This window comes from Neophocaena asiaeorientalis, unplaced genomic scaffold (assembly GCF_003031525.2).
Source record: "Neophocaena asiaeorientalis asiaeorientalis breed wild unplaced genomic scaffold, Neophocaena_asiaeorientalis_V1.1 scaffold204, whole genome shotgun sequence".
NCBI classification, from domain to species: domain Eukaryota; kingdom Metazoa; phylum Chordata; class Mammalia; order Artiodactyla; family Phocoenidae; genus Neophocaena; species Neophocaena asiaeorientalis.
Genome location: NW_020173922.1, coordinates 3,636,008 through 3,661,539, shown reverse-complemented (window position 1 = coordinate 3,661,539; position 25,532 = coordinate 3,636,008). Strand labels below are relative to the sequence as shown.

General features: G+C 42.6%; 2 protein-coding genes across 4 annotated transcripts in view; both read right to left on the bottom strand.

The window, feature by feature from the left end:
• The window catches only part of KDM3B (lysine demethylase 3B), a 58,752-nt gene extending 41,921 nt beyond the window's left edge, over positions 1 to 16,831 (bottom strand). For 2 of the 3 annotated variants that reach the window (XM_024752212.1, XM_024752214.1), the window contains exons 1-3: positions 16,579 to 16,827; positions 3,634 to 3,801; positions 760 to 873 (exon numbers count right to left, since the gene is read on the bottom strand). In XM_024752212.1, coding sequence (XP_024607980.1) covers positions 760 to 873; positions 3,634 to 3,801; positions 16,579 to 16,770 — 474 coding nt within the window. In that variant the 5' untranslated portion in view covers positions 16,771 to 16,827. Of the gene's footprint in view, positions 1 to 759; positions 874 to 3,633; positions 3,802 to 16,578 lie in introns of all 3 variants that reach the window. The other variant, XM_024752215.1, reaches the window with a different exon arrangement.
• Positions 16,832 to 19,817: 2,986 nt separating this feature from the next.
• FAM53C (family with sequence similarity 53 member C) overlaps positions 19,818 to 25,532 on the bottom strand; it is a 10,354-nt gene continuing 4,639 nt past the window's right edge. The window contains exons 4-5 of the mRNA XM_024752373.1: positions 23,711 to 24,495; positions 19,818 to 22,782 (exon numbers count right to left, since the gene is read on the bottom strand). Coding sequence (XP_024608141.1) covers positions 22,525 to 22,782; positions 23,711 to 24,495 — 1,043 coding nt within the window. The 3' untranslated portion in view covers positions 19,818 to 22,524. The remainder of the gene's footprint in view (positions 22,783 to 23,710; positions 24,496 to 25,532) is intronic.

Below are 25,532 nucleotides of genomic sequence, written 5' to 3'. Positions count from 1 at the left end.
TTAAGTGGTTTTAGGGTGGGGTGGGGGTGTGTAGAGGAGGAAAGAAGCCTCTGCTACCAAATATACTTTTCAAGGGAGCAAAGAAGCTTTAAAAGGTACATGGAATTACTGGGAGGAAGAACTTGATTCAATGTTAAAAGAAAAGGGGACAATATAATTAATTGACTTATACTGCCACCTGTGCAGACTGATGATAGCCAGACCAATACATTTGACCTCTGAGATAATCATGGGGTGCTCTGTGGGCCCCTCAACCCAGCCTTTCCAAGATTAAACTGATGTTTTATCCTCCCTAAAATGTTGCTTTTTCTATTATTCCATCTCTTTGAAAGCATACACCATCAACTGTGGCATCCATGGAATTGTTTTACTCCATTGTTCTCAGCTGGGCTGATTTTGCCCCCTCTGGAACAACTGGCAGTGTTGGGAAACATTTCTGCCTATCACAACTCAGTGCTGGCATCTAGTAGGTAGAGGCCAGGGATGCTGTTAGACATCAAACAATACACAGGATAGCCCCCTATGAAAAAGAATACTGACCAAAAATGTCAATATCGTTGAGGCTGAGAAACCTTGGTCGAGACTGTTGAGAAATAATATTAAAATTTTAATCTAAGATTCCCACCATTCTCTGTAATTTTATAACGATATTAAAAATATTATCTGAAATAAAAAAGGAGGGTAAGCACCCTATTTATAATCAACAGAGAAATTAGCAAGGAGAGAAATAAGTTTAGGACTAGACCAAGTGTTAAGTACCTGGAACAAATGCAACCCATTAGCATCTGACAGGAAACGAAGCTCTCGATCCAGAAGGTATTCAACTGGAACCACAGAACCCAAACCGAGTTTATCTACTAGGGGAGTGAAAGTCTGTGAAGTACAATGACAAGAAATTGATTAGAACTTGGAAAAGGAAATAAATAACAATTCAACTGAATATCTAACTGCAGAGAAAATATCCATTATTAATATACCTTTCACCCCAGTAAATATATAAGTCCTCAGAGACATTCCCAACCTAGCATCTGCCCCTCAAATAATCATATGAAGCCAACCAGAGCATAAAGTCAGTTCAATACTCTTATTTACAGCTAAAAAGGACAAGAAGAACGGGAAATTCCTCATTCTCTCTAGCGATCTGACTAATCTTGTCAGGCTCCAAGAGGGCTAAATTACAGTAAGTTTCCAGAATGAAGAGTCACACCATTATCATCTCTGGAACTCCTGAAACCTTAATGAGATTTCTAAAATGATCAGTGGTATAAATATGCATGGGCAAATTCACATTACTGTTCCGTAATTAAACTGCCTACTAAAGTCACCCAGGGACCCAGATCCATTTGAGCTTCTTCTAAAAGTTCAACTGGAAAGTGGTCTTAAAAACAAATGAAAAAAGACAGTTCAGTAAGTGATGATATGTATAATCAATAGGTTAAGAAGTTTTGTTTTGAATATTATTTAATTTGGTTAGTAACAGGAGAATTAGATTTTTTTAAAAAATCTATTTATGCCTACACTTTGCTAAAAGAACAGATAGAAACAAATGGATACTCTCAGAATTAAATTTTATAGCACTATTTTGTCTGACTTCAGAAAACAAAACTTAATAATTAAAAAAAACAACAAAAAACTTTAGGGAATTCCCTGGTGGTCCAGTGGTTAAGACTCCATACTTTCACTGCTGTGGGCCTAGGTTCAATCCCTGGTCGGGGAACTAAGATCTCACAAGCCGTGCTACACGGCCAAACAAAGAAACTTTAAACATAACCAACAAAAGCAAAAATAAACAAGTGGGACTACATCAAACTTAGAAGTTTCTACAAGGCAAAAAAATGATCAACAAAATGAAAATGCAACATAAGGAATGGGAGAAAATATGTGCAAATCATATATTTGATAAAAGGTTAATATTCAAAATATATCAAAAAAAAACTCATGCAACTCAAGAGCCAAAAACCCCCACAAATATCCCCAGCTGACAGCCAGCAAGGAGACTGGAACTGAATTCTGCCATAAACATGGGAGGTTAGAAGAGGACTACCTACTATAAATGAGAACATAGCATTGCAAACACCAATTTTTGCCTTGTAAGATTCTGAGCTAAGAAGTAGGACACAAAGTGTCTGTACTTCTAACTTACCCAATTAATAAATGGGTATTAATTTAAAATGCTAAAAACAAAACAACCCCCCCACAAATAATCTGATTTAAAAATGGGCAAATCACCTGAATAGACATTTTTCCAAAGATAGATGAATGGCCAACAGGTACATGAAAAGGGGCTCAACTGCACTAATCATCAGGGAAATGCAAATCAAAACCACGATGAGTAATCACCTCACACCTATTAGAATGGCTATTATCAAAGACAAAGATGACAAGTGCTGGCAAGGATGTAGAGAGGGGGAACTCCTGTGCACCATCAGTGGGAATGTAAATTGGTGCAGCCACTATGGAAAACAGTATGGAGGTTCCCCCCCAAATTAAAAATAGAACTACCATATGATTCAACAACCCCGCTTCTGGGTATTTATCTAAAGGAAATGAAATCATATCTTGAAGAGATATCTGCAACCCCATGTTCACTGCAGCAGTATTTACAATAGCGATGACATGGAAACAACCTAAGTGTCCAGTGATGGATGAATGGATAAAGAAAATGTGGTGTACACACATACACACACACACACACACGAATATTATACACAATGAAATATTACTGAGCCACAAAAAAGGAGGAAATCCTGCTATTTACAACGACAGCTGAATCTCCAGGGCATTATGCTAAGTGAAATAAGTCAGAGAAAGACAAATATGGTCTGATTTCAATTACATGTGGAATCCAAAACAACTGAAATCAGACACAGAGAATATACTGGTGGTTGCCAGGGGTGGGGGAAGTGGGGGAAATGGATGAAGGTAGTCAAAGGATATAAACTGCAATAATAAGATGAGTAAGCTGTGGGGAGCTAACGTATAGCATGGTGACTATAGTTAATAATGCTGTACTGTATACTTGGAAGTTGCTAAGAGAGCAAATCTTAAAAGTTCTTACCACATATGTGTTGTGAGAAGCAAATTAGATAATATGTAGGAAAGTACTCTATAAAACAGTGAGATTATTATACCTTATTGAGATTATTAAAGTGTTCTGCAAAGTTAAAAAAAAAAAGTTCTTACCACATACACAAAAACCTATGTGAGACAATGGATGTGTTAATTAACTTTATTGTGACAATCATTTCACTATATATAAAAAATCATCACATTGTACACAAACTTACAAAATGTTATATATGTCAATTCTATCTCAAAAAAGCTGGAAAAAAATAAAATAGTTTCTATGGAAGAAAAAGACTTTAACATTGTTTCATTACATAACTATGAGAAAAGAAAAGGTAAAAAATTATTTAGAAACAAAGTATCAAATATTATCTAATATAAAAAGTATGGGAAGACACAGGAGAAAAGATCTCTCCCAGTTTTTGCTTTGGTAACTTCAGAATCAAAGTGTGTTAAGGACAAAGCACTGGGAGTTTTGGGAATTCTAAAGAGTTCAGCTATTGGGTAAATACCATATAGAATAGGAATAAAGCCCAAATATGTTCCTAGCCAATAAAAGTCACTCACCAGGGCTGGCCATTGTGTAATTGAGACTCGAGTGCCCTGGACAAGGACTGGGTCCTTCCGGGGTGCCCATACTAGAGACCCTTCCAGCAAAAGTACAATAACTTCTTCAGCATGAACTTTAACCCAGGAGTGTTGCTTCCAGCTACAGCCATCAAATTCTACAAAGATCTGGAAAAAGAGATAAAAAGCCATCTTGAGGTCACATTTGGAAAAATCCCACACTATAATATAAAAACAAACACAAACCCCCTATTTTGAAAAACTGACTAGGTAAAATTCTACTAACTTGTTTTTAAGTTCTTTTAATGGATTTCAGTAAAAACCAATCTTACTTCAGAGCCAGGAAGTTGGTCTCATCCTCACTCGGAAAAGAGCGTACAGATTTAAGGGGGCGTGAGTTATCTACAGTTAGTAATTTCTAGCCGTGATCCTACTGAGATTTACAACTCTTAGTTTCCAATTCACATCTAAGCACACTAGCTGGGGGCTTACTATGTATAAGGCACTATGCTAGGTTCAGGAATACAGAGGGGAATCTAGCACACTTCCTGGTTTCAAGGAGCTCACAGTCTAATAGGTAGGAAGAGAAATTTTTTATACTTCTACTGAAAATGACTGTGAACTTTTTTTTTTTTTTTTTGTGGTATGTGGGACTCTCACTGTTGTGGCCTCTCCCGTTGCGGAGCACAGGCTCCGGACGCACAGGCTCAGTGGCCACGGCTCACGGGCCCAGCTGCTCCGCGACATGTGGGATCTTCCTGGACCGGGGCATGAACCCGTGTCCCCTGCATCGGCAGGCAGACTCTCAACCACTGCACCACCAGAGAAGCCCGACTGTGAACTTTTAAAATTAATTTTGAATAGGTTATATATATACACGGTACACAATTCAAAAGGATAAACAATTAAAAAAAAAAAAACAACTCCCAGTCCCAAGTGTGGATTTTTAAAGTACCACTGACTGCCAGGAGTGATCTCATATCTGCTAGCAGAGGCACACCATTGTCACAATGCTTTGCTTCCTCCCAGAAAAGATACTCCACCTTTTCAGATATACTTAAGTAGAATCTTTGAAGAGTTTTTGAAAGCAATTCATATTAAATGAAACTACATTTTTCTAATAAACAGTATGCTTAGGTTTAACTTTTCCATGTAAATTCTGACATTGGAGCATGTTCTACACAGCAATAAAAGCAATACATAGGCATATAGGTATCAATATTTAGAACAGATATGTCTAGTGCCTAAAATATAGCTGGTTACAAAATAAAGGCTGGAGTATTTATATCCCACTTCATTTTCAAAGAATTTTAGTTGGCTTTTGGGAAACATATACAATAAGATGCTAAAATATCAATTAAAAAACCAGGGCTAAGCAAACTACAACAGGAAGTCATTGTCAAAGTGTAAAAAGAGGGAAAACTTAAGCAGGCAATAGGGATCTATACAGCTGTACGACTGAGTGACATATGATGAATGATTGATTGATTGATTGACGGACTTGGCTCTGAGATTCCTAAAGGCCAATCTGAAAATGGAGAGGTCAGTGGCATATTCATCACTGGCAAAAAGTAGAACACAAACCAGTTTCTCAGGGAAGCAACACTTTTCCAACTACTTGGCTCTACAAGAAATTTCTCACATGACACTCCCTAAGGCAGCAATGAGTGATGTAGGACAACATCAGAATCCCCACAGCAGTCATTCCCAACTAGGAATCACAGAGTTACCAGGAATATCTTAAGTACTAAGGGTACTAAGCATTTCCTGTAGACTAAATACTAGAGGTCTGGTACATGTGTCACCATTATTTTTCAAATATATGTAGATCATATAATGAATAAAGTTCAAATCCATTAGAATTGTTACTGAAGTCACAACAACTTTTGTCAGTATATTAGTTCCCATCCAGTCAAGCTAAAAATTAGAGTTACAACTATATGAAAATTTACGATACTTATACTTGAAAAGTGTGGAACCACTCAGTAGCCTAGCATTAGGCTTAATCTCTTCACAGGTAATAAATACTTGTGAATTGAAGTGCACTGCTGGAAAAGCTATTCCAGAAATTAAATTCATTATACAAAGCTCCAGTTTTATTATTTATATTATAACAATATTTTATTATTTATAATATACCAAGTAACCTTCATTTCTACTTAAAAAAAAAAATGATGGGAAAATAAGGCTCAGAAAGGGGAAGCATGATTTTACTGCAATACCTTTAACATGTGAACGGGAAAGAACATTAAACTGCAATACATTTAACGTATGAATGGGCTCACTCATATATTCACATATGTTCTAGGGGAATCAAACACAACTTTAAGTAACTTGCTGATAACTGGAAAAAGATGTATTCAAACTTACATTTAAGTGCAGACTCAGGCACCAGGAAAGGTAGTAATAGACAGAGCTTGGGGATTATGTTCCAGGAGGCTTGGATTTCAGTCTTAGCCCCACCCTCTACTAATCACAAAACTTGAGCAAATCACTCTCCCCTCCTCAAGTCTTGGTTTCCTCCCTTGTGATAAGACACACCTGTCTTACTTACCCTCAGAGTGGTTGTGAAGATTAAATAAAGTAATGGATTCAAAAGCACTTTGGTCAACTGCAAAGCACTACTTGGGCAATAACATGCCATAAGATAAACAGAAATAAAATAAAGTATAGGGGGTGTTCAGAGGCAGGAGAGATCACTTCAGGTGTGCAAAGGGACTGATACGGGCTGAGGTTAAGGAAAAAAAAAAGTCCCAGTCAAGTTCTAGGATGGCCAGGAGCTATAACACGCTGGGGAAGGAGTGGGAAGTGAGACTAAAAAGACTAAGAGTCAATGTGGAAGACCCCGAATACTGGGATAAAATTTGGGTTCATCCAGCTGCCAATGGGAGATGTGTGTATGTGTGTGTGGGTGTGTATATGTGTAATTGCCATTAAAAGGTTTCTGACTGAGGTCAAAATTGAACAAAACAGTTGGTTTTAGGACAACTCAGCTACTCAGTGGATGTAGATGGTTTAGAGTTGGGGGTGGGGTGGGGAACAGGGGGTGTTCTTACATGACCTAGAGTGGGAGCAGTGAGACTAGGAAGAAAGTTACTAGTGCTCGTGAGAATCGATGAGTCCTATCACCAAGCATGATGACTGGCTGGATATAAGGGTAAGGGAAAATTGAAAAATGACTTGGATTTTGAACCCGAGACTAGGAGAACAGTAGTCCCATTACTGTTCAGTGGTGCCATAACTGATGTCTGGAGGAGGCAATAGCTGAAAGACAGACAAGACCTTGCAAGCCATGAAAAGGAGCAGAGATTGTTGAAGCCCCAGGTGGAGTCTGACCCTGAGTGACACAGTAATCTACTGGGCATTACTTAGAAAACCGGAGGTTGAGGCTCCATGGTGCCTGACAGCTAGGTGCCATGCTATAGTTCTAATCTGCCAACCACTTTAAAAATCAACATACGAGGGCTTCCCTGGTGGCACAGTGGTTGGGAGTCTGCCTGCCGATGCGGGGGGCGCGGGTTCGTGCCCCGGTCCGGAAGGGTCCCGCATGCCGCGGAGCGTCAGGGCCCGTGAGCCATGGCCGCGGGGCCTGTGCTCCGCGTTGGGAGAGGCCACAGCGGTGAGAGGCCCGCGCAACGCAAAAAAAAAAAAAAAAAAAAAAAAAAAACCAACCAACATACGAGTCACAAAATTCTAAGTCATACCAACACACAAATATAAGAACACACTAAAAAATCACTGTACTAAAGCTGTAACGATTTTAATTCTTTGTAGATAAGAACTTGAACATTTAAAAAGTTAATATTCAGGAATACTATCATCACACATCTGAAAACACCATGGAAAAGCTGAAATATTTGAAAGTCATATTTCACCTAATTTAAGGGCAATTATTTCCTAACCTGCCTGGGCAAAGGAATAAAGTGTTGAACTTGACAACCACAGTGCTATATGTTCTAGGATCAAGCAACAGCTCTAGGCTAATAATACAAATATGTTTTGAGAGCAATACGGAATATGGATATATGTAAACATGTTCTACCAGCATTAAGGCTTGTTTCTGGCCCTAGCACTGTGCTTCACCTCCTAGCTAGAGATGGAAGGAGTTAGAACATATAAGGTGAAGAATCATTTCAGGTCAAAGCACACAGAACATGAACTCTTAAAACGGTAGTGGCCAGGTCACAGGACAGAAAGAAGGGATATAAACTAACAAAAATCAATGGTGGTGGTTGGACTGAGTTAGAGATGGCCAAGGCAGGTTGATAATCTGGACAGAACAGAACTAAAACACTTTGAGTTGATTTTTTTTTAAGTCTTTTAAAAATTTCTACTATTAGAGTAAAAGCAGCAAATACTACTATAAATTGTACAGCTAGAACCCAAGGACTAGATGTGTAAAATATTTCCTTAGTCAAGAAGAGTTAGCGGTAAAACTCCTGCTTTCATTTCAAAATCTATTTTATGGTCTATATGTGATGTACATTCATTTGCGTGACATTAAAATGAAATAAAATTTTAAAAAAATCAAATAAGTTAACCTAAGTTTGAAAAAATCAAATGATAGTAATCTGAGTAATACAGACCTCCATGTTTATCACATAATCATGTAATAATCAGTTTGGATTCTGGTTCTCCCTAAGGCCATTCTTACTACAATTAATAAAATTATTCATTTATTCACTCACTCAACAAAAATAGACAGAACGCCTCAAAAATATATGTGTGTGCGCACGTGTACGGCACTTGCCAGGGCTAAGGGTATCAAGGTGAATAAGGAAGCAACTCAGCAGGAGGGAATAAAACCCTAGATGAGCCAACAGAGAGGTACAGAAATTATTAAAGAGTTATGTAATAAGGGCAATAATAAAGACTGAACACGCTAGAGAAGGCGTCTGCCATGGTAAACTAGAAAGGTTTCACAGAAGAGGTAGTAGTATACAAGCTGTATCTCAAAGGACAAACTACATTCTTCTGGCAGAGAAGGGAGAGAAAGACTTTCCAGCAGGTGCAAAGGCAGAGAAACTAAGAGCAGACTGAGTGTTCTAGAGAAGGATTAGGATAGGAGAGGTAATAGTATTTTAGCCTTACCAGTAAATGTTCCTTCTTTTTTGTTTTTAAACATATTATTTATATAATAACTTTTTTTTTAAAGGAAAGAATTAACTTTGGGATCAGGTTGGAAGGGAACTCATAGAGGCAAGAAACTGGAGGTAGGGAGACCAATTATAAAGTGATAAAAACCCAGGTAAAAGGCCTAAACCAATAAGACTGTGTAAATGAAAAACATATTTGAGAAATTAGAGATAAAAATAACAGGATATGGTGATGATTGTGAGAGGGTAAGGAAAATGGAAGACTAACTTCCAAGGTTCCCAAATTTTCTTTTCCAGTTTTTCTAACTACATTCTAAACAAAATATGAACTCTGTTACAAATGATATTACAAAACTGGGACATCTTGACAGCCACAGTGGGGAATGATGCATGTCTAGAACACTGCTGTTTTCAAGCAAAAAATAATTTTCCCTCTATGGTTCCTTTGATCAAGAGAGAGATTTCTAACAATTACTCCCATTTTTTTCCCCTACTTTCTAACAACCTCAATAAATTAAATGTTAAGTACTTGAGTACCACAGGAATAACCCGAATAAAAACTCAAGCATATAGATATATATGCTCTTAGGGGTAGAGGAACCACAAAGATCTGGATTTGCATCCCAACATCCCTTATCTGTGTAACTGGGAGCAGGTTACTTTAGCCTCTTTGAGCCTTACTTCCTTTGCCTATTAATACGGACAGTAAGTACCTCAAAGAATTATGGCAGGATTAAACAAAATAAAGTAAAATGCCTAGCAGATCTTGGGCTCCTGATAAACATGCATTCCGTAAGCAAATTCATACTACTGGTCAAAATATAAACTGGTATGACTTAAAAGAAAAAAAAATTGTCATATATCAAGAATCTTAAATATGTGTATACTCTGTGTTTCCATAATACCACTCCTGGCAATAATCCTAGGAAATCACCCTAAAAACAGTAAAGGCTTTATTCACAAAAATGGTCATCAATGAATTATTAATAAAGCTTAAAATCTGAAGCAATTTCAATATCCAATGAAAGAAGAACAGTTAAATAAATTATCCAGGTTAAATAAATTATAAGATTTTCTTAGAGAGAATTTATTGTTTCCCTTTCAGGTACGAAAGCACCTGAAGCACATGTTATCTGTGGAAAATACAGAAAAGCACAAAGAAAATTAAAATCACCTATAATACCAAAGTTTTTGGTAATATAGGAAAATAATTCACATTAAGTGAAAAGCAAAACTCAGAACTGAAAATACAGTATGAATTCAACTTTTAGCAATTCTAAAAAAAGATTAGAATATGTATCAAAACATAGCAGTTTTTAATGGGTTATGACACTATAGGGGCTATTTTTTTTTACTTATATTTTTATTAAAATAATCTCTACATTTTGTATACTAGGCGTGTATTACTTGAGAATCAGAAAAACAAAACATCTAATGCTTCTAACCCAGCAACTCAGATTTAAATCACAAAAACCAATGGACAATGTACTTTGGATGGGGGTCCCAAATATAAATCCAAACATGTAAAGAAAAAAATTGGTAGTCAATATCAGTAAAAATATATAAAAGAAAAAACCTTAAAGATCAAGTATAAATACCTTATAACAAGGGGCTACAGAGTAGAAAATCCATAATAAATCAGAAGTGAAAATTAACCTAATACTGACTTCTAAATATGCTATTTCTTAAGATAAGGTGGTCAGAGAAGGATTGTAAAATAATAGTAAAAAATGCATGTGTTCCCTGTTCTTGATGAACTTAGAATCTAGTAGGGGAGATAAGCTATATACCTTGTTATGTATCTATATCAAAAAAAAACTGTGATAAATATTCCAAAAGAGGTATCCACAAAGTGATAAAGGAGCAAAGAAAAAAACACTCTGGGGATTTAGAAAGGCTTTATAGAGGTGAAAGAACCTAGAATGGACAGGCTTTCTTTTCTCTTTATAGGATTTCAATGGATGACAAAATCAAAAGCAAAGTGTAAAGGGGGAATAAAACAATGGAAGCCAGAAAGTACTGGGAAAGCAGAGGATCACCAAATCAGGACTGCTCGCTGTAAATATTCTTTTGGCAACACCCTACTTTCCTTGCCTGATTCTGTGCATGACAAGGATCTGTCTTATCTGTAATTTGGTCTCTTGAGGAGACCAGGAGGGGGTTCTGTGCAGATCTCTGGATAGGTTTATCTCCTACTGTAGGTTAATAACCTTACATGTGGATTTACAAATCAGTCTCCAGTTTGGTTAGTGGGAATCAGTCCCCTAGAGCCTGATTACCCGTGAAGTCACATAAAAAACCCCCAGAACTCCTGCCTTTGTAAAACTGAGAGAGATAGCAGTATGAGTCACTACTAAACAATCAGGCAGGTTTTACCCAACTACAGAACAAGGGTAAAAGATACTTTGGCAGTAGGGATAGTGGGGTGGGGAGGGCTTAAAAACCACCAACCTGTCAAAGGCAGCGGAAAACTGAGAAGCAGCAACAGGTGTTGTGTCCCCCAGGCCTTGTGGAAGCAAAGCCTACAGGAACCCATTCCAGCTGTTGTTGAGAAAATCACTAACAGAAAACACCATGTTACTTACAGGAGCAACTAAGCCCGTGGGCCACAACTACTGAGCCTGCGCTCTAGAGCCCGCGAGCCACAACTACTGAGCCCGTGTGCTGCAACTACTGAAGCCCTCACGCCTAGAGCCTGTGCTCCCCAACAAGAGATGCTACCACAACGAGAAGCCCATGCACCACAAGGAAGAGTAGCCCCCGCTCGCTGCAGCTAGAGAAAGCCCGCGCGCAGCAACGAGACCCAACGCAGCCATAAATGAATGAATGAATGAATGAATGAGTGAATAAATGAACTAGGCAAGTGATTACTAAAGGAGGGAATGAGCCCTTGGCAGGTGGGGAGTTAGTGAAACAACTCTAAGAAACAAATGCATAAATTAACAAGAAAAATCTGATTGTGTAGTAAAGGGAGAGGCAGCTGGACAAAATGACCAGTGTACAGTGTGATCACTGGTGGACATATGGTATAGTCTTGAAACAAAGAGAATGTAAAGACAATAAGATAGAGGTATTAAAAATTACATGCACACATAAAATAAGACAAACTTTAGAAAACAACTATATGAAGCACTTGAGTGCCTAAAAACCTCAACAGTGGCTCAATGTTTCAAAAATAGACCTCCTGCTGTAAGAGGAGAGTGCAGGTGAAAAGTGAGTAGAGGGCCTCACACTTAAACGTTATATATTCTTTTGTACAATATCATTTTTATTTAAAGTTCTCTAAACCGCACACTGATCCACAAACATATTCTATTGACTTTAATAAACAGCATATGATACTATAATATTATTCAGATTTTTATTTAATTTTGGAATTATATGCAAGAAAAGGACACTTAAGGGTTATCATTAAAAGCCATAATCTCCTATTTCAGTTAGGGCTTAAATTCTGTGTTTGAACACAGGTTGAGAATAAATTATATTGGATTGTACACTGGAAACCTGACTATAACTATTACATTATATAGAAACAAAGTAGAGAGGTATTTTAAAGTCCACCTAATCTGAAACAAAGAGGAAACATTGGAGGAAGAGGTTAAAAAAAAAAAGGCGGGTAGGCTTCCACTCCTCTTGGAAGACTACCAGATGGAAGAAACATGGTACTAGCCTGGATACTGCCACAATTATTACATTATCTCAAATCAAAGAAAAGGAGTATTTTAGAGACCACCTTTCCCCCAGATAAAGATAAAAGATTAAGGGATTAAAAAAATTATGGCAGATATGCTTTTACTCCTGTTGCAAGTTCTGGACAGCTGAGATAGGTAAGATACACATTCAAAACAAATCAGTGCTACTAAAAGCATCATTTAATTCTATCACACAGAAAGAAAAGGATGGTTTATTTAATAAAGTTGGTGCTGCTCCAATTGGTTACTACTCAGTAGGAAAAGTTAGATTGTCCATCACACATGCCACTTACAAAAATATTCCAGATGGACCAGAGATCTAAAGGTAAAAATAAATGAAGCATTAGAAAGAAAAGCTGAAAAATATTTATATAGGCTCAAGGTGGCGGGGGGAGGTCCTCTTCCCAAGCAATTAAATCCTTCTTAGAAGCCATTAAGAAAGGTCTAAGAGATCTGATGATACAAACATTTTATTTTTCTGTGCAGCAAAGCAACCCATAAACAGTTAAAAGACAAATGAGAGAAAATACACACTTGACAGGTAAAGGGGTTAACGTGCTAAATATGCACAGAACTTGTACAGAATAAGAAAACTTCCATTTTTTCAAATACGCAAAAGATTGGCATAAATAACTCATAAAAAATGTAAGAGGCCAATAAACATAGAAAAAGATCAGTAGTCATGAAATGCTAGATACTATTTTTCGCCCATCAGATTGCCAAAAACAACAAAGGCCAATGACACCAGTGATGGCAAGGATGAAGGGAAACAAGCATTGCCTGAATGCTGGTGGGAGTATGAAAAGCTAAAATCTCATAGGAAAATAACCTGGCATTACCTAATGAAATAAAAATATATACATGTACTCCTTAACCCAACAATCCTGGATAGCTAAACTACAGAAATAAAACCATGATTACACAAAGATATATGTACAAGTATATTAACTGCAGCATTGTTTGTTAAGTGCCCCAAATTTTAAAATACCTTGAATGCCCATCATAAAGGATACATCCATTCTATGGAATATAATGTAGTTATCTAAAAGGATGAGTAAGAGCTACAGGTACTGATGCCCATGGTCTAATGTTAAATGGAAAAAAGAAAAAAAGCAGGCTACAGATATTGTGCAGTATGATACCATTTGCTAAAAAAAAAAAAAAAAAAAAGCAACCTTTTGTAGAGATATAAATGTTTTCATACTTTTTTGTACCAGTATTGAGAAAGGCGCACAAAGCTTCTTTGATAAGTGGAAGCTGGTAAAGGATGGAGACTGTTGGCTTTCCCGTGTTTATGCTTGGCTGTTTGACATTCTGCAAAATGCAAGTTTTGCTTTTATAACAAAAAAAGAAAAATCCACTATTTTTGGTTTGTGTGTTTATTTACCATACGTATATATGTGACGGTCCCAAGGCCTCTGCCACTTACATGGACCAATAATGAACCAGAAACACAAGGAGGACACAGAGTTAGAAAAGAAGTTAGAGGTAAAGGCACAAAAATCCATTAAAACTAATTTTGCAACTAGACTTTTTTTTTTTTTCACATAACAGGCCTATTTTGAAATACAAATAAAGTTACTATTCCATGAGGGGGAAAAAAAGCTGTTTATCTACTTAATCTAAAAATCTCAGTTATTTGTCAGCATAGCTTTGGTGAGGAAGATGCCCACCTAACAAACCCTTTTCAACAAAACTTGATCAACAAGATCCTGACTTATGGCTTTGGAACTGTTTTCCAAAAAAAAGCGTTCATTAATGGATCAGGACTACATTTTGGAAGATTTCTGGATCTAGAAGTATCTAGAAAGAGGATATTAATGGAGCCTAAAATTGCAAAGTGTTTTCAATCACTTCAAAAACTCATTCATTCAACCCTCAATTACTCATCCTTAACAGGGGGTGCCCTGCCATGCATTACTCAAAACTAAGCATGCCTGAAAACATCTTAAACATAACTGAATGAAAATCTGCCCAATCACAGGCCAGCTGCTTGCAAACTCCACCCTTGAGTACAGGAAGAACACTTTTGATTGGAAGACAGTTGTGTTTACTACGGGTGTGTGGTGCAAATTGGAAAGGCCCACATGCCTAGGGTCCAAAGGAAATCTCTTTAATGAAAAAGGAAAACAAACGGCCAGTTTTGATCCTATATTAATTATTGTCATTAACAGAACCTCATCATCACAACAGCAATTCTTGAGCAATTTTGCAAGATGGTAAAAAATTTTAAAGGCTCTGAGTTTTGTTGTGGCTGTTTTCTCACCTATGTCCCTTGATTATACACACAAGACAAGCGTAAGAGTATTCTTAAAACCAAAACTGCCTTTGTTTTTATATGCATAAAGCTTTATGCAAGACCTCAACACAGTTGTAATATACACTTTGCTTTAATTTCCAAGAATCACTGCAACTTTTTACTTGGTTTGAGAAACCAATTCCAAGGGCAGTGGTAGAACTACTCAGTATTTAGCTTACTAGGTGTCCAGCATCTCAGTGAGCTTCAAAAACCTCTGCCCTTAGGGAGCCCAGCAAACAACAAAGTGAATGGGTAGCCATTTCAGGTGCAGAGCTCATTAGCAATTCATCTGATGGAGGAAACAACTAGAACATAAAACTTTGACTGAAACTCTAGGACAGACTAAACCTTTGGTCAAAATATGCATATAATGGTGGATCTTACTTAAGTTTTGCATTTAAGGGGGTAGAGTAAATTACTGGATCTGAGAGGGACACCTCTCTCCCGTCCAAGCCTATAAAAAGCAATCTTCTAAAGAAAGCGCAAAGGAATTTAAATCCAAATCCCCTTTCTTAATAATCATCCTCACCCCACTATGTTCCTGTTATCTCTACAAATTCGCCCCACTGAAGCCTCATAAATGTCCAAGCAGCCTTTTTCTTATAGAGCATGGAGAAAGATCAAAGTGAACGAACTCAAGTAACAGAAGCCTAAGCCAACCACAAGCAAAACAACCCATAAAGCTTGCGTATCAGGAAGAAAATTTAAAAAGCCTAACACCACTGATCAATAGGTAGAAAAACGAGCATCAGAAACCTGCAATATTAATATCAAATCTTACGAGTTCCTGTTTACAGCGAATAAAATATCTGCAGAAACAAGTTCATCAAGAAAAATTTCCTTCTGCCTGAACATCTATCACAATCCAAAAGAATCCCCCTATTTTTCACAGCCTTATCTCAACAGAGAAGCTAGGGCCGTTATCAGAATGAGGAACTAAAGAGGTTTGCCAAAGCTCAAAGGCAGTATTTTGCCGCCACATTAACAAAAATAACACAACATGATCCCAAATGCTAGTTAAGTTCTATTACTGAACAACTTTAATCACAACATACACCAAGACAAGTATTCAAAATCGGCCGAGCCCCAACACAAAGTTTCAAAACAAAACCTCTCCCAAGGTTTGGGGGAGTAGCCCAGCTACGAGCAAAAAAGTACCACCCAGCAGCTCCATTCGGCTGCCAAGACAGATCTCAAACTTATCAAAAACAGCTACAACAGCAGCTCCTGTCACCCAGAAGCGCAGAGAGAGGAGCCTGAAGAGAATCCTGAGAGCTGGCCTTTCTGGAGACCGCCAGGCCGAGCCCGGCTCAGACAAGGAGGAAGTAACTGCCAGCTAAAACAGCCCCGAGCAGCTCCAACTGCAGCCTCTCTGTCTCCTACAAGTGCCCACATTCCCGCCCCACTCGGGGCTCCGGGAAGAAGAGAACTGGGCGCAGGTCTCCCCGGAGAGGCTGGGGGCTACAGGTCCGCGTCTTCAAGGAGGCAACGGCAGCACCGGCCGAACTCTGAGGGGCCCGGGAGCCCAGGGTGTGAGAGCCTGCTCCGAAGGCGTGTTTGGCGGGTGGGGGGGAAACGCTGAGAAAGGGGTCGCTCAGGAGGCGGGGCCTGCCGGGCGGAGGCTGTAGCTCCTAGTGCCCCGGCCGCCCCCCGGGGTAAACCGGGGCGCGAACCCCGACGCGGAAGCCATGCTGGCCAGAGCTCGGGGTGCTGAGATGCCGGCGGGGGGCGCTGAGGAGATCTGGGGGCGCGGAACTGGGTCACCCCCACCCCACCGCCCCCTCACAAAGGCCCCCAGGGAGGCCGCCCGCAGGCCGTGCAACCCCGGCCTCGAGTGCCCGCCTCGGCCGCCACTCACCGCTAAGTCCTGGGGCACCGCCCCGCTCATGGCCCGCACCGTGCCGGCCCGCCAGGCCCGAGTGCGCAGCGCAGGCCCCGGATCTCCGCCCGCCGCCGCCGCCGCGGGGACCGAGGCCGAGGACGAGGCCGCGGTGTCCGCGAACAGAAGCAGCAGCCGCTTGCCCACCGGGGAGGCCGCCGCGTCCGCCATCGCCAGGGCCGGCCAGACCCGCGCTCCCGCCCGCCGCCTCCCACCACCTCCGCCGCCGAGCTCCCGATCCGCCCGCAAGGCCTCCCTCCGCACCACCCGCGGCCGCGGCTCCCCCCCCCCCAAACAGCCACCACCAACCACCGGCGCCGCGCAGCGCCCCCCGTGGCCGGGAGCGGAGCCGCAACCCGGGCCCCGCACAGCGCCTCCCGCGCTCCGGAGCGGGACGGCAGCTCCGGGCCCCTTGCAGCGCTCCTCCCCAACCTCCCCGGGGCCTGCAGTGCCCCCTGCGGCAGGGAGGGGAATTGCAGTTTCGGCCGGGGTGGGGAAGTGGGCGGGTCCTTCAGTCCCCCGTGGCACCATCCTGGTGCCATATTTCCTTCAGGGGGCCCCTTTATCTGAGAAGGCTTTGGCTTACCCTCCTCGGACACCAAAGACTTTTACTGGACTGGGGGCCTGAGGGGCAAATTACCTAGAGAGTTGATATTTTGAGCTAAAAAGTTAGTGCCCCAATACCCCATTGATTTCCGAACCTGAAAATAGGCACTACCCCTCCTGTCATTATCTTTTAGGAAACTTTCTTCCCATTCGTCCGTGGGACACAATTATCTTTCTTCTCACTGGTCCATAACATGGTACCATCCCATTCTATATTACCAATACTTCATAGGTTCCTTTCCAATTGACCAATGTGTTACACACCCATTGTATGTAATAATGCCACCCTTTACATTGGCTGAAGGCCAGCATGCTTCCAACATCTCAGTATTTTGACATAACCCCATGGAGCTTCTTCCCCTTCCAAATCAGCCAACGTTATGAAGTCCAGGTGTTTCTCAATTCAACTTTCAGGGGAATTGGAAAGAGACCAGAAGTTTATACATCTTACCATGGAAGTAGTGGGGCTGGGGACAAAGAAAACCTCACCACTCCTATCTGAATTCACAGGCGTGGAAGATTGATACTCCTGTTAGAAAAGGGGCTGTAGAGAAGGAGAGATACAGAGATTTTTTTGCCTAGATTTTTATTCACACTGGGCAATGAGAAACCTAAGTCATTAACGTTGGTCATGTTAGAGACTAGCACAAGTTCCATGGCCTTATGGATGCAGAGTATATGTGGAAACAGATATAAACCAGAAAAAGGTCCAGTATTAATGCATGATTACTACCGTAAAAGTGCCCATTTTTTTTCACTGGTCTGACCTACAGACAGTTAAGAGCAGTAGACTTATGTGCCTACCCAGAAGTCTGTCCATAGCCTTCTTTACCCTTGACCTACTTGTCTTCTAGCAAAAGTTGGGGGCAATAGGGAGGTACCAATTATTGACTTCAGTCAAAGTACAACATCCAGGGAATTCACTCTAGAACTAACCCTGTGGAGCACCAAGGAAACTTTTCCTTGGACTTTTTTTCTCTCTATTCGTTATAACTTCCATTTCCCATAGCTAACCTGAGGCCCGACTCAGTGTTTTTCTGCACCAAGAGACACCTCTTAAAGCACACAGCCCAAAAATTGTAGTTGGTAGGAGAGGAACAGGGGTGAATCCATACATGACCTAGCTGCCTTGCAGCTTTTCCATTAAAATTCACTGCTGGGATTTTCTCCCATATGGAGCTCTAATTACTGTCCCACTGTCCAAAGCTGGCTTCTCACAGCACTGACACAGAAATGTGCCTAAGCCCAGGGATGGGAAGGCAAAGGTAAAAAAATTAATTCAACAAATATGGCAGATACTTTTCATATGCCAGTAACTTCAAAGTGTTCGGACACAACACTGAATAAAAACAAAACCTTTGCCCTCATGAAGTTTATATTCTTTCCTATACTTCAGGAATGGAAAATAAAATCACATTTGCCTTCACAGAAAATAAACAGTAGAAAAACCCAACAAAAAAACTGAACAGAAAGGAAAAAAAGCAGAGGGAAGTAATTTTAGATGTTCAGGCTTTACCCCTGCTCAAACAGTAGGTGAAACAAAACAGCAGTTCTGAAGAAAGAACGAATCTATAATTCTGAGATTCTTTAACCACATGCTATTGTCCTACCCCCTCAAAGCCCTTCTTCCTTTGTTTCCAGGGCAGGTGACAACTCCCACTCTTTTTAGAGTGTTTTTTTCATCCCCTCAAAGTTCCTGCTCCAGGTAATGAAGCCAATCCTGTCCTCTTGCACACTTCATTGGTATTCATTGATGAGTGCCACCAATTTGAAGCAGGAAACTGGGTTGGAGGCTAAGCAACTTGACTCTTCTTGCCACCTGGCAAGTCAGCACCAAAACTGGTAAAAGAAAGGCTATGCCTTAGGGACAAGAGGCTCCTGCTTGGCTCTCTAAGCAACTATATTTCACCCACACACATTGGAAGAATGCTAACGCTAACGTAGGGAGAAGAAAGGGTGGAATAGAAATGTCTAAAGAGAGAAAGAGAGAGAGCCATACAGCTTCTTTCAGCAAATGAACATTCCACATTGAAGCATTAGGGAAAATACCACCTTATAGAGCAAAAGAGAAGCTCTGCTGCTAGGATAATTTTCCAAAATCAGTATTTTCAGGATGGAGAAATTGCCTAGGTCTTTGGAATCTGAATTCTGATGACTTTATCTCCATCTCTCCATGACAGAACATGTGAAAACTCTGAAAAGACATTCCTGGTCAAGGCTCCTATCATGCCTTCTCCCCACTTCCCAAAGCCTACAAACCAATCTAGACAAGTTTCTAACTGCACCATCAAGCATTTCTCAGGGAGCAAGAATGTACTAATACTTGACTTCACCCTGCTGGAAGTGAGTGGCAGGAGGGAAGAGGAGATGGGTATAAGTACCAGGGAAACAAGAGATCAAATCAGACTGCCAGAAATAACCAAGGCCTTAACAGAAGCTGGGTATAGGATATAACTACTGTGGCGCAAAGGGCCCAGCAACCAAATACCGCCCTCAAGGGGCAAAGGCCCAGCCATGTCATAGAAGGGGCTGGAACAGTTAGGCGGCCTTCTCCCCGCTTCCTCCTTGCCTTTCTTTGTGAAGAGAGGAAGAAGACACTGTAGTACACAAGGTTACTTGGGAAAATGGATTATTCTAATAAAACTTTATTTTTTCAAACACAGCCACAGAGGCAGGACCTCATGTTTAACATACACAGACTTATGGATTTTTTTAAAATATAAAACAAAGTTTACGAAAAAATTTTTTTCCACTTTTTGTATTTGTAATCCCATTAGCACAGGGACTTTGGCAGCAGGTGGGAGTGAAGGGCAGCTGGAGCTGCCACTGGGCAGTCACCGGGCACAGGAGGAGAGCACCAGCCTGGGAGTGGCTTCACTCACACACGCAGGAATACTCACCTACTGGTCAGCCACACCACACACACAACACAGATGCAGATGTCTACCCAGGGTCAACCACAGCCCGGCAGAGGTGTGCTCCACTCTGGGTAAGCCCAATATGTGAAAATCCAAAGAGTCAAAACAGCTAAAGTAGAGGGAGGTTGCTTGCTTTACAAAAGAAGCAATCACAGGCTGCTTTTAAATGGTCAGCAGTCCAAATGCATTGGAAAACAGCATTTGGTTTACACAGAACTGTTGGAACAGATCTACTGTGTAAAGCAAAATAAACCACTTCTCGAAAAGGCTTGTCCCAGGGCCACAGGTACTTAGATTGGGAAGCAAGATGGTAGCTCCAGCTAGTTTAACTTTCCAGATCTTAAAGTAATGGAATTCATATATGTCATCTACAGATCTTCCCCCCTAAGGATGGTGCCCTAGAGCTTTGGGGAACTCAGGGTGGAGGCAGAATTATTGCCCTCACTTCTTAAGCTTTGGGTCTGCAGAGACCCCACTGGCATTACCAGTGGCCTATTGTAAGCTGGCACAGCCCCTGTGTAGCAGAGAGCCCAGGGATGAGGATGCCCCAGGAGGAAAAGAAGCTGGCACCAGGGAAATTATGGCCTAAAGAGGGAAAAGAGCCAGGGGAGGGATGAAACCAAGGATGGGCAACTCCTGGGCTCATGGTTTCCTTAGATTCTCCAGAAAGCCTCTCTCAAGCCCCTACAGACCTAGTAGCTCACTGGTAACATTTGGTAACTAGCAGGAGAAGTGAAGGAGCCCTGGAAGGGTAGAACTTCTGAGGGCTGGAGGCTGAAAAAGAAACAGCCACCTCCTCTGGAGTGGAGGCGAGGAGGCTAGGGCCTCACTGATGCTCCTATCCAACATGTGGCAGACCCAGAAAATGACAGGTTCAATTCCATGAGGAAGAAAACACACAGACTTTGGTCTTCTTCCCTAACATGAGCAACTGGTTCCTTCAAAACCCTGGAAAAATGCCCTTCTCCCAATAAACAGGAAGGGCAGGTCCAATTTGGTACCGTAGGTTCTAAGCAAAGCTGGACAAAGCCTCACAAGCTATTGTGGCAGCAGCTTCAGTAGGCATCTCCACTGGAGCCAGCCTTACAGGGCTTCTGCAGTCCTTAAACCCACCACCATGGCCACTGAGACCCATTGCCCAGGCTCAAGTTGTGGCTGTGAAACAAAAAAAGAAATTCAATCCAACAACAAACTCCCAGCTGCTTCTCAGTCTTTGCTTTACACATCCTGAGCCAATCCTTCGGTGAGCCTCAACCTCCCTGAGGTCTCTAAGGGCCAATTAGAGACAAACATTTCCTAGCAGGAGTGGAAGACCAGCAAACTAGTATATGCTGACATCCCCTTCCTCTTTCTCAAGCAGGTCAGAAAAGAGGCTGGGCCTGGATCTTTTAACAAGAGGTTTCTCTAAAGTTAGTGCTGGGGTGCCTGCTGGGGACTGAACACTACTTCTGCTGCAGGTCAGCCTCAATATAGGGCCTTCCTTCCTTGTTCTTGACCCTCGAAGGGCAGAGGGTAAGGGGGAAAAGGTCCCATCAGTAGGGAGGGAAAGAAAGAGATGGAGTCCTTCAGCCCTGCCTCAGTTGCCCACATATGCCTGCATCTACTTAAAGAGTGAGACAGGCAGGTTGTACACAGCCTAGGCAATCTGATGAGAAAAAAGGCCAGCTCAGAATCAGTGTGGAGAGCCCTCTCCAGCCAATACTAGATCTATCTAGGGGAGGTGTGGGCCTGAGGGAAAGACCATTAGCTGAGGTCATAGCACTTAAAAGACCCTGCTGTACCCCAAAACAGAATCCTCTGCAGAGCCATTGGTGCTAATGGATTACGAGCCTGGTTCCAGAGCTCCTTAGAACCTTGACTCCTTGAACAAGCCTGCTATCCCGTAAAAACCCAAGATCCATGGTGCTCTGCTGTTAAGGAACAACTGCCTTCCTTCCCTAAGGCTACCCAAACACACCTTTCCTCGAGCACTCTCATGCACGCACACACTCTCACACAATTTCTCAGAGGAGGCTGAATGAACCCCCCACCCTGGCCAAATTCTAAGACACAAGTGCCCTTTGAAGCAAAGGGGCTAGTGAAATTCCCCGAGCTGGGGTCAGAAGACCCCTTCCTTCCCTGCCCATTGCTTTCTCGGTGGCAGGGATACTCACACTCAGGGCCGCCATGGTAAGGGCCTGCTCTGGGGCTGTCCCTCCCGCCACCAGCTCCGTTTATCTTGTCCCAGCCAGTCTCTCGGCATGGTCGAGCTTCCTGGAGTGAGAAGATTTCCGGCTGCCCTGAGTCGGAGCCCTCCACTCACCCCCATTCCCAGGCTGGGCCCCCGGCCTTGGGACCTCGACACTTGTTAGTAGCCATAAGAGAGTCAGTCTGTGTGGCCCCAGGAAGCAGCCTCTCAGTTTTAGTTCTCCTCAATCAGATTCAAGTCCAGGTCCCCAAAGTCCTGCTGGCACAATGTCCGCTTGCTCAGCGCCTGCCGGCCCCACCGCACGGACCCCTCCTCCTCCTCTTCGCTTTCACTCAGCACCTGGGAGGAATCCCCAATGGGGCTGCAGGAAGCAGAGAGGTGTGAGGGGCTACAGGCCATGAACCACGGTGGAGAGATACTGCTGCCTTCCCGGGCTGTTTCTTGGAGACAGAGACCTCCTGAGTATGGTTTCTGTCAAACAAACAAACAAAATTAAGGTAAAGAAGGATGCTAATTTCCCAGAGAACCCTGGCCCAAGTTGGATTTCAAAGTACCCCTCTCTTAGTTATCCTTGAAAGCAGGAGTCCTTTCTGTTAGGGTGAGGTCGTGAACTCCCTGATAAAATTTTGAAAATTCAGTGTATGTGCACATTTCTTTGAGGAAAGTGCCCATAGTTTCGATCAGATTCAAGATTAGAAGCATGTTTATAAACTTCATATGGACAGGAATACTGTCTGCTTGTCTCACTCCTGTATTGCCAGTGCCTAGTCAGAGCCTGGTACATAGTAGGTATCCAACACTGCTTGCTGACTGGTTGAATGAATGACTCTATGAATAAGTCCTCAGAAAGTTTTATGACCCAGTGGTCTGGAAGGAAGAATATGAAAAAAGTGGGCAACTGCCTACAACAACTGCACTCACACTGGGAAGTCAAAAAACCATTTGTTGAGCAGATGAATGATGCAGAGCCTGTTTTGCTTAAGCCCTTACAGACCCACATGAAGCAGTAAAGGGCAAGTGACAAAACCAGCCTTGCATGAGGAGGGGTGGGGCACTGATGATGGGGCTTTTGTGGCTCATGCATTCTCAGAGAGGACGGAAAGTGTCTCTAGCAGGACAATCTGGGATCTCTGTTGGAAGGTCTAACATGGGTCTCACCCCAAGTTTCTCTGGCACCCCCAGGACTGAGAAATTTCACAGGACATGGGACTTTCAATGATAAAACCAGAATAATCCTGGGCAAATCGGGATAGTAGATCACTCTCAGCAAAAGCTCAGACAGAAAGGAGCTCCAAGGGAGGCCCTGCCAGGGGGGCCTGGAGCTACAGGACAACTCACAGGTGCAAATGGAACAGTCCCCCTACTCCCATCCAAGCTTCCCTAGTCCTACTGGTCCCACCTGATTCATCTTGTCAAAGTCCAAGGAAGGCCGCAGCCGCCGAGGGTCCTCCTCGTGGCGCCGCTTGACTCCAGCTTTGCGGGCATCAAGATCACAAGGTTGTGAGCGGCTTCGGGGAAGATTGCGCAGGCCTCGAGGTCTCCAGGGCAGCTCTGGGGAGGATGCGGGGGAGCTCCGGGCAGAGGGCAAGAAGCGGCTTGCCTGTGGGCCCAGGCTGGGTGACAGGGAGAAGCGACGCTGGGGTGGGCAAGGTGACAGGGACTCAGCATCACTCTCCCAGGAGCCACTTTGTGGGGAGGTGGCAGAGGGACGAGAAGAATCTTGGGCCAGGGCCAGGCTGAAGAAAGGGGGGCTGTAGGGTCTGTGGGGTGGGGCACATTGAGAAGAGGCACTGGGAGCTTGGAGGAACCTGAGGCTGGAGACCCGCTTCGGGGGGCTCTGGTGAGGCACCTGCGGCCCACCCCCTCCACCACTGCCCCGGTGCTTGATGGGAGTCCACAGCTTGGAGGGGGCGGGCCGCCACACCGGCTGCCAGCGAGACAGGTCCACGGGCACTGAGAGTGAGCGGCAGTGCCTCTTAGATGGAGGGGCAGGGGGCACAGGAAGCTTTTCTGGGTCTGGAGGCTCAGGGCTTAGGACTTGGGAGAGGGGCTGCTCCTGTGGGGAATTTCCTGGGCTGGGTGGTCTGAGGTGCAGGCTCAAGCCTGAGGGGTGGTAGCTGAGATTGAGGCTGTCCTGGAACTCAGCACAGGAACAGTGGGGCAGGCCCCTCCAGGAAGCACCTTCTGGAAGGCATTCATAATAAAAATGATATTAATGATAGCTAATATATTTTTAAGAGCTTACTATGTGCCATACAATGTGATGAGCACTTTATGTGAGGTTTCCCAAAAACGTCATGAGTTAGGTACTATTACTACCCCCATTTCACAGATGAGAGAAGTCCAGTAACTTGCCAAAAGTCATGCAGGAATCAAATGACCAAAAGCAGGGTTCAAAACCAGATTTGTCTGATGCTAAAGCTGCCTTTTAACCAGCATACTATATTGCCTCCAGTATGAGGAACCACCTGAAACTTAAAATATAGTCTCATATACTGCCTGCTGCTCCCCCTCAAAGGTGAAATGAGTCAAAAGAAGCGAACGTGTGAGAGCCATGCTCATCCCTCACTCTACTCCACCGAGCTCTACTTTGCTCCCGCATCCCCCAGCCCAGAGTTGTGAAAAGCAGGCCTATGCTCTCCGTCCTTAGCCTTTCCCTTTCCTATGTGTCAAAGCACCAAGACAGGAGGTAGGTGATCAAGCAGGTAAGAGATCATTTGTATTTCTAGGGAGGGCAAGTAGGGTGGGGAAGGCCTTTGCCAATGGAACCCATGCTTGGGAAAAACCCTAAGACTGCTCGTGTTCCTTTGGGTCTCGCCACCCACAAGGAACATACTTATAGGGAAAGATCTTCTAGCCATATTATGATTAGTTTAAAAAAAAAAAGTGCCAAATATACAGAATGCAACCTTTTGTGTTAAAAGCGTGGGAATAAAAACATTTACATTTATACTTGCTTCTATCTGTATAAAGAAACTCTGGTTGGATAGACAAGAAACTAATAACAGTAGTTACTTTTAGGGAGGTGATGGGAGCTGGGTGCAGAGGAGAGAGGAGAGGAAGGGAGACTTTTTTCAGTATAACGTTTTTGCTGTTTAAAAATTTTGGAAATGGGAATGTACTGCCTACACAAAAAATTAGATTATAAAAGTTCCTACAGGGGCTACTCTGGTGGTGCAGTGGTTGAGAGTCCGCCTGCTGACGCAGGGGACACGGGTTCG